This window comes from Convolutriloba macropyga, chromosome 1 (genome assembly GCF_964194025.1).
Source record: "Convolutriloba macropyga chromosome 1, txConMacr16.3, whole genome shotgun sequence".
Classification (NCBI taxonomy): Eukaryota; Metazoa; Xenacoelomorpha; order Acoela; family Convolutidae; genus Convolutriloba; species Convolutriloba macropyga.
This window is the reverse complement of record NC_134468.1, coordinates 48026181-48036050: the sequence shown is the minus strand read 5'-3', so window position 1 is coordinate 48036050 and position 9870 is coordinate 48026181. Positions and strand designations below refer to the sequence as shown.

The window sequence follows — 9870 nt, the reverse complement described above, 5'->3', positions numbered from 1 at the left end:
CTTTTGTATCTTTACAGTGATACCTATTACTTGTAAGGACTACCTCTCCTCTTTTCAGGCTATGCAAACCATTATCTTCGAATTCGCTCAATTGTGTGCTCAGACAAGCTAATAAAAAATTTGTAGAGGAGAGAGAGAGTTTTAATTTCTGCCAGCAGCTTTTAAAGCAGAGCATTCTCTGTAAATAGTGGTTAAATTTCCGCCAAAGACGTTAATTTTGATGTTCAAATTGTTTATGATCAGCTCTATGTCTTCTATCAATAACGAGTATCTCCATCAAAAATTGAATTAGTTAACATATCACTGGTGAATGATTTTAATCAATAAATCAACATTATTTTTATCTATGCATCAGAATCACTGGGACCGTCCCTGAGAAGCTTAGTCTCGTCATCATCTCCTATCTCACTGTGTTTTCGTGATATGATTGCGTCCTCATTCCTTTTCCTCCCAATAATATTGGTGAGTTTTCCTTCCTTCTTTGCGTAGAGTAAGAATCCCGAACAGAGTACCAGGATTGCTCCAAATATTTTCCATTTGTTCAGACTTTCCTGTTTATTATCATCATGTCAACTTATGAAACAAATCATTTTTATCTCTATTTACCCCATCAGTTTTTGAACAAGTTTTCATGTAATCAGTGTTCAGCAGGTAGTTCCTGACCGAAATGACCTCTCAGCAGATCCTGTTCAGAATATCCAGTACACTTTTGTGCATGCAAACTGCTATCCAAATACCGTAATTTTGGTCTGAGAATGGCAGGGTGTGTGCTCAGATGGTTCTGATCAGAGGTTATTTCGATTTTTGAACTCGCTTTGAGAAATGAGGTTTAAAACGAAGGAACTACTTAACTTTAAAACTTTTAATAAACAGTAGAGAATATAGGGAACTTGTTTTTTGGGATCAGCTCCAAATTGTAGGTAATAATTAAAATAGTCCCAGCATTTTGTCGAGGCAAAAAGTTAAACAATTCAGTTTCATAACAGTCTGTCTACGTGTGGTCCTTCTTCGATTTTGTCTGAATTGTGTTACACCCCAAATATTTTTTCGCTTTCTTTCCTCTCTTTAAATCTTACCGTACCTAACACATTCTTTTTGTGTTATTCTCAGCGTTCTCATTCTTCATCTTCCTCTTTCTGCTTACGTTAAAAAATGGTTCGTATATGATAAAGTATGCTTTGTTTTGCTGCGGTATGTTGACTATGCCATTCTGCTGGTTGGTCGTTCTTGTTCCTATTGCTTTTTGCTTCTTAGGGTGTGATTTCGTTGAATCACGAGTTAAGGCTGTTTGTATAAGGACTTCAGTAGTTTAGAGGTGCTCTGTTGTAGTATATTAACTATTGATGTTGTATATTACTGACTTGATGAATAACAATTAATTTAGTCAGTCTAGATTAGGACGTAATTTATCCTAGATTAACGGTCGGATTGCTTCCTGAATTGTCCAACTGTGGTATTTCTTAAGTATGCTGTGGCATTTTTATTTTTTGTTTTACTATGTCTGATATTGTTAGCATGCGTGTTAGTTGTTTGGACGTAGGCTTATCAACGATTTGACTTATTTAACTTATTGTAAGCTCCGTGACTTTTTCTTAGATGTACTTTCCCTTTCGTGCGTTATTTGCCCTGCGTTTCCCTCCCTTCTGTTTCGTTTCTCGTTTCGTTTTTGAGTCATTCAATCAGCATTTTAGTCCCGACCTGTCTTGTTTCCCTATTCCGTTATGCGTCGGTCGTCCGGCGCTCCCACTCCGATTGCACTTCTTCGCCGCTCAGTGTCAGGCTGCGTGCGCACACGCAATTTTGACGATCTTCCCCCTTTGGCTGTTTACTCTTGCTGTGTACTGTCAAACCGGGTAACTTTTTTTCTGCTCATCTGTGGTTCAACTTTCAAGTTGCTCTCAATTGGGATCGGTGTAACCTTTCTGTTGTGCAATTGTTTTTCATACTATTTTAATTTATTCAGATGAATTTACCAATTCAAATCCGAGGTTAAACTGCAAGACAATTTGAGGAAGAGGAGTTTACATAGCAGGAGTTTAGAAAAACCTACAAAGATATAAATTAAGCTGTCAAATTGTACGTTAGGAGGGTAAAGATGAACGCTTAGTTACTAAATTTTAGGATACCTTCAGTATGCTAGTACTAAACAACGAAGAGCCCTTATACCTAAAGAACCTTGATTTTTCCTGTCCTAGAGCAGTGGCCGGATGTTGTAATTAAAAACAACGACAAATTCCTGCATGCAACTAGAGGTTTTATGGATGAGGCGATCCACCAGGACAATAAATGCAAATACAAGATACCTCGAGGCTTTTGCAAAAGACGATTGGACATAATTTCGTTTTGAACATTACCCATACGTCATCCAGGATACGTTATCCAGTGTAAACATGAATTTTCTCGTGGCAAAACTGAAACGCGAGCCGGCAAAGAATTAAACGCAAGCTTGTTGTTCCGACCCCTCTTGAGGGGGAGGAACTATATACTCAAATGCGTTTTTTTTGTTCAGTCAATTTTGGCCGATCGATATATTCATCGTAGAGAACTGAGACTGGTATCATTAGAAAGCTTGTCCAGCGTAGAATATGGAATTAAAAAGATTTTTTTATTTTTGTTTTTGACAGGGAGATATCGAGGTTTAAACTTTCGAGAAAATAGAGTGAACTCCGTTGATTTCATTCACCTTTTTTCGGAATTTTTGACTTAAATTTCGCCAATTTTGATAAAATTTAATAAAATTTTTCAAGAAAATGTTGTTGATTTTACGTTTAAAGACAAAATAAATTGTTGGCTATTTTCATTGAATTTTTTTGTCACAAATTCCGGCTAAATATTTCGCAAAATTCAGACTTTTTAATCAAAAACAGCACGAAATAAGTTTCTTTAGTCCACTCTGATTAAATTTGCAGGAAGTGCACACCCAAACACTACAAACACAATCTTTGCAAACTGAAAAGGGGGCTAATTCCACTTCAACTTCCGTTGAGAGTGCTCTGTAAATAAAACTTTGCCGTTTTTTGATAACTTTATTCGTTGATTATCAAAAACGCAGCATTTCTTTTTGATTTTTTAACTAACAAAATATCTTGGTCAATGACATTCCAAAAACTAAATTTTCCTATGAAACAATCAGCATTAGCAGGAGTAGTTCTGTACCAATCTTGGACCGTTACAACCCAAAAATAATTCGGATTGTCGACAGTCGGTTTTTTATAAAAAAAAATTCGGTCTTTATTATATTAATTAAATAACAGAACATTTCAAATCCTAGCTCACAAGTGATAGGTCCTATTGACTTCCTAATTCGGTCGAAATAAATTTATCTAGTTGATTGCTCGAAAGCTCATTGTCGTTTTTGACTTTTAAAATATTTGATTTTTAAATAAAAAATGGCTTATTGAACTTTGCCTCCAATTTTCTCTTAATTTGGTCAACTTGTAGCTTAGTGTCGGCAATCAAATAGTGCTCCGTCTTTCTGCTGAATTCAAATTGAGTCTGTTTTGCGGTTTTACGCCTTAAGTTATGGTGTTATGGCTTTGATACTACTAGATTTCACAATTTTTTTCTAATTTTTAGGTATTTGCCCATTTTTCATGTTTTCTAGTCTTGTCAAATTATCGCGTTATTGTCCGTTCATATATCACAATTGTCGCGTTCAAAATAACAAACAGCCTAATTGATAATAATTAAATCCTTAAAAATATAGATTGTGGTTCATTACCGCTTCGACATATTGGAAATAAATTTTTTTCAATAAAAATAAGTATTACATAATCTTGTTTTTTTTTTTCATTTTAGTCGAATTTTCACCTCGTTTCATTAATAAGAGGTCACATAATACATTTCAAAGGAAGTTGTCAGAGGGGAATGGTGTCACAAAATCAAATGTTTTAAGAGAATTCGTTATGACTTTACTGGCTTCCACACGGGTTTTTCACAAAAAAAGTAAATTAATTTTTTATTTTTGTCAGATTTGACATTCCTTTTGTAGACGTAAGACTTGTTCTGGATAATTGCAGGTCTTAAGGGCTTCCTTTGGAAGAATAAACGAACTTATTCAATTTTTTCATTTCGTAATTAATGGCTTTCATTTCTTTGGAAATAAATTTTTTTCGATAAAAATAAGTATTATATAATCTTGTTTTTAATTCTTTTTAGACGAATTGTTACCTAGTTTCATTAATAAGAGGTCACACAACATTTCAAATGAAGGTGTCAGAGGGGATTGGTGTCAAAAAATCTAATGTTTTAAGAGAATTCGTTATGACTTTACTGGCTTCCACACGGGTTTTTCACAAAAAAAGTAAATGAATTTTTGATTTTTGTCAAAATTGACGTTCTTTTTTGTAGACGTAAGACATATTCCGGATAATTTCAGGTCTTAAGGGCTTCCTTTGAAAGAATGGACGAATCTATTCAAATTTTTCATTTTGTAATTATTGGCTTTTATATCTTTGGAAATAAATTTTTTTCGAAAAAAAAACAAGTATTACACAATTTTGCATTTTTTTTCTTTTTTGTCTAACTGTTGCTTATTTTCAATAATGAGCGGCCACATTTTATATTATCGGTGTTCGACAAAGGAGCAATCGAACAAATTTTGGGGTCCAAAGTATGGCTTTACGGCTTCCAAACATTTTCTGGCAAGTTTTAATTGATTTTTAGTTTGTTGTCTATTTGCTGTTCTTTTTGTAACCGCATAAAAAATTGAATACCAATTGTTCTTAATTCCTTTATATAGAAGCATTGGTAATTATAAACCTATGTGATATTATAGTTGATTCCTAATGGTTTTCATTACTTTGAAATTAATTGTTTTTTTTTTTCAAAAAAATCAGCGAATTCTCTAACTTTAAAGTATCTGTTCATTTTTGTCTAATTGTTACCAAACTTTATTATGAACTGGTGAATAATCATTTTTTTATGGTGAATTACAAGTTATTTTTCTTTATTTTCAGTTTTATTTGACACTATTTTGACTTTTCTATTAAGTTTTGTTTTTTAAAACGGACATAAATTTTTTATGTAATTAATGTTTGTTGTTGTTGTTTGATTTTGCCGTTCGTCTTCGCTCGCTTTCTTAATATCGGCATATCTCATCAATCTAATGCATCATTTTTTACTCCACTGAGTTATTTGTTTTGGAGGCTATCTTTTCGTTCATACACCAGTTTTTTTTGAAAAATACTTGAATTTTTTGTGTTTTTCCATCTGTTCCTCATTTGGTAGACAATTATGCCAAAATTGTGGATGAGCGGGGTCGGAACCTTACGTGCGATCGCACATTACCGAGGCGCCTTGTTAATTAAGTGCAGCAAAGGCAGGATATTGCCATGCGAAAACAAATGCAGAAAAACAAATTGAGCAGAGGGCAGTTCAAGAAATATAGGAAGCTGCTGCATCCGAAATAAACAATACCGAATTGATGGGAAATTGTTCATTGTTCATAAATCACGCAACTTAAATGAATTTTCCAAAAAATAGGGTTTCAATTACCGGAAACTGTAGAGGACTGGGTAAATTCGTTTTCACCTCAAGTTAGTTTGACCGCATCAAATGAGTAGGTTTTGTCGAATCCTGCTTTTGAAAGCACCAGGTTTACCGGTAAAAATCCTGCAAAAACTGATCTACCAGAACAGCAACAAAATCTGGACCTGCTGAATGCTGCACGAACACCAAAAGATTCCAATAGAATCACTTTCATTGGAAGAAACACGAACAGAGCTGAACAATTGATTTGAGACTGATGACGTGAGTCAAAATTCGAAAAATGGCGAAATACAGTCTCAATAGACGCAACCGGAAGTTGCAATTTTTTGCTAATCAAAAGGCACTGCACTGCAATCGGATACCAACCTTCAAGCCTCCTTTGATCATCAATTTTCAGGTTTATTGGCTTCCCAGCTCAAAAACAGATTATTTACCGGCCCTGTCTAGATTTCCAGTTATAAATAGCGCTAAACGCATTTTTTTGAAAAAAACTGCTTGCTTTCAGTGTTTTTAAAAGGTGTTTTTTTAAGTTATGTGTTGAAATTGGCAAGCGAGAAAAAATCTCGTTTAACGGAATATTTCTCAATCATCAGATCTTTTGAAACTGGTTGACATGATGTGAATATTAACCTCTTGCGGAGTTAAGAGTACGGTATAAAGGAAGCCTAGGAATACATTGAGGGTATTGCATAGGACACTTTTGACACTGGCCCTGATGTGTTTGAGAACCTGTATGTTTGTGAACTGAGCAGAGTACCCGAGACACCCAGCCACTAGAACTAATGCACTTGTGTGCACAGTATTAATGCACAGATCTGTTGAGTGAACTTGCCCTGACTTGTACAGCACCAGAAAACCCACTGAGCCGTAAGCTGAAACAAATTGCAAGCTTGCAGCCACACTTAATGACAACTAGTTTCATAGTATAGTCTTTCTGTGTAATATTAACAGCCCGTATAAATTTTTGTCTGGATCGCTCTTTTAGTTTCCCATATTAAAACCCAGACCAAAGTGACCCCTGATCAGACAGTCGCAGGCTGAAATCACCTCTGATCACAGAATTCCGTGAGCAGAAAATGTTTTTTGCTTTTGCTCGAACCATCTCTGATCCAAGATCGAAAAAATTCTCTGGCCAGATCATGCCCAGACCGCTGCCCAAACTTTCTCGCGACGCCGTTCCATATAATTTTAAACATTGTCAGACTTTCGTGTGCTCAACATTATCTATGAGAATACCAAAACTAGCATTTTTTTTACTACAGTTCGGCATAAATCTTCTGATCAAATTCTCATCTTCTAAACAAGTTCTAATCATTCAAATCTTCTAAACAAGTTCTGATCATTTTTACCTCAGTTAGCTGCGTTTGAATTTCCTTAATAACTTATGAACTCTGAGATAATTTTTGTGATGCGTCAATAATTAATGACGCAAACTTAAATTCATTTCTATTTTTAAATTTGTTCAAGCGTTATCATTTATCTCAATCAATCAAATGTCACTAGATAAATTCTTCCACCCACAGAAACTTGATTCTAACATTCACTGACCTCAAGCTAATGAACTCGATCCAACCAAGTCTCATCTTAGCAAGACTGAATTCAAACATAAACAAATTAGGATGAATTGCTCTCGAACGACAGGATGGGGGCGATTTTATTCAGAAGGGTGTAGCTTAGAAAAGTTTTATTGGCGCAAGAAAAACGACCCCACAGGGGGTTCAAACCACCGACAACTCGGATGGCAGTCTGACCAGAATGAGCTACAATGCATTTGATTTCATGACGATCACACATCTTTTCTACCAGCAAACTTTTATATTTCAGAACGAGAGCAACTTCGATCAATCAAAAATTAAGAACTATAGTGAGAAAAAGTCACTCAAGAGTCACCGAATGTTCTAGAGCCAAAGCGCAAAAATGGTCGAGCCAAATCTTTGCACTAAAAATGACCAATACGTTTAGAAAAATTGCTTCAAACCCTATTCAGCTGATCTTAAAATTCTTTGTATTTTTTCCAATGTCTATTAATTTTTTTTGTAACAAGTTAAAGGTCACCACATAAGATTAAGATGATTTCACTATTAAAAATTGGTGAATGCTGCTGTTTTGGGCCACTATTGCAGTCTTGTTAAACTCACTCAAATAGAAAAATATTCCCATTCGTGCTTTGTGGCCACCGACCAGAGTTCTGTCAGCTTTAAACTGTTTCTGATCAGAAGTTTTAAACCACCTTTGAATATTTGTTGTCAATTCATTCTAGATTGAGTTGTCATTTGATAAAACTTTGTAGAGACCACCGTCCGAGGGTTCATTATCTCAAAATATTTGTCCCTGACTGTTCAGATGAGCAGAAAATGCCCCTGAAGGCTAGTTTCTTAAGAGAGAAGAACGATTTATTGTATTATTTGTACACTTTGCAAGAAATCTAGATTTTCGTTGTTAAAAGATTGCCAAAAATCGTTTTGTGGCAATTTTGAAGTAAAAGAATTATTCAATTGAACTTAATACAAGTTGTCATTAATTTTATAGCTGCCCATTGATTTCTATTCTTCTAATTTTATTGGAATTCAACGCAGAAGTTTAAAATTATCAGAGATCTGATTTTTGTCACAAGTAAACAGTTTGTTCTTCATTACGTTGAGTCAAAAATTGTTTGAAACCTTTAGAAAACCTTTTGGCTTTTTGCTGTCCCAAAACAATGATGTTTTCCTTTTTATCATGAGTTGCACTAGCTTAATAATGTTTCTGTTTTTGCCTTTATTTACTACTTTTTAACCTTTTGTATAAAAGAATCCCCTTTCTTACTGCTTCAAGTTATATTTAACTTTAACGACTCCGCATGTTAGAAGTATGTGAACGCACATAATTAACCATTTTTTTTAGAAGGAACGGGTTTTCACTACAAGTGCTCACCCAGACTGAACGTCAAGTCTTAATCAGCACTGAAAAAGTCTTAATGCAAGTCTTGGATCAGTACTGTATCAGAGCGCTGATCATGTCACTTTTCAAACGTGGCACGTTTTGAATCAAATCGTAAGACTTGACAAGTCTTGGGCAAGTCTTTACCAATACCTGGCATGTCTGAGTCAAGTCTCGAACGAGAAAAATAGCCAAGAAGTTGTCCAAAATAGGCCTGGAAAACGCCAAAATACAGTCTACGGGTCGCATTACTGCCCATTACAACTCCCCTTAACTCCATTTTATCAAAGCAACAGCCCGCGACCAGTATCAACCTAACTGTAGTGAGGTTCTGTGCAAATAATGGCACGTTACGAAACTTTTTTTGGTCAATTCGAAATTTTCTCTCAAAGCGCTTTACGACCTGTCAAGTCTTGGTCAAGACTTGTTGAGAAGTCTTAAGACTTGAAATAAGACGTGATCAGTGCTGATTAGCCAATCCAAAACGTACATTTCACTGGAGAGAAGTACTGATAAAGACTTTAAACCCGTTCCTGGTAAAGAAAATTGACTACCAGTATCTTCACCTACTTTACTAGCAACATAAATAAATACGTGTTTAAATTATTCCAAGGAAATATTACCGCCAGGCAGTAAAATCAAATATATACTTTTTGTTGCAGTTCTGGTGAAATTCAAAAAAAAAAGAAATTTGACTGACTACCTCCCAATGCGTATAGTTTCAAGCAATTTCATTTTAGATATAATAAATTCCTTGCTACTTCCTGGTAAATTCACTGGCTTAACTCAAGATGATGATCAACTCAAGATTGATGTTCATGTGACAAACAGTTTTCAATTTTGAAACTATTTTCCAACCAAATTTTTCTCACCCAATGTGCGGGGAAATTGAAAAAAAAATCAAAATTAAATGAGAACTTGAAAAACATGAAGAGCATGACGAGAAGTTTGAGCAAACATTCTCCACGTTGATGATGGAAATTTTGTTAAAACAATTGATCAAATGCGATTAAAGTACGATAAGCTCCCAGAACCAGATTGTGTGGGTCTCACCAGGAGATCGAAAGTGAGCATGAACTCTGCACACTGACCAGGAAAAAGGAAACTAAGATATTTACTCATTTATAAACTGGTTTATATAATAGTATTATAATAGTATCATTTATATAATAGTATGTTGCACCACAGTTGCTCTCACAGTTAACGTTAAGATTTAATGAATTTACATCAAAAGCACCTCAAAGGGTCAAGTTACAATGTTTTGACCGCTTCAAGCTTAATGAGCTTAAAATGTCGCCTTGCTGTTGACCTATTGCAGATCATAATTAAACTGAGCAAGATTTGCTTCATTTTATACAATTGGACTGAAATATCTCAAAATGATAATGCCCCTGGGTTTCTCCTTACATTCAGCTAAGACGTGGTGAGGAGCGCAAGCATAAAAGTTGGGAGGGGAGGGGG

The 9870-nt window shown here is 35.0% G+C and overlaps 1 protein-coding gene across 3 annotated transcripts in view; it reads right to left on the bottom strand.

Annotated features, from left to right (window-relative positions):
- Positions 1–270: 270 nt before the first annotated feature.
- The window catches only part of LOC142349635 (uncharacterized), a 90981-nt gene continuing 81381 nt past the window's right edge, over positions 271–9870 (bottom strand). For all 3 annotated transcript variants that reach the window (XM_075401361.1, XM_075401344.1, XM_075401353.1), the window contains exons 6-7: positions 6121–6362; positions 271–551 (exon numbers count right to left, since the gene is read on the bottom strand). In XM_075401361.1, the coding sequence (XP_075257476.1) occupies positions 345–551; positions 6121–6362 (449 nt within the window). In that variant the 3' untranslated portion in view covers positions 271–344. The remainder of the gene's footprint in view (positions 552–6120; positions 6363–9870) is intronic.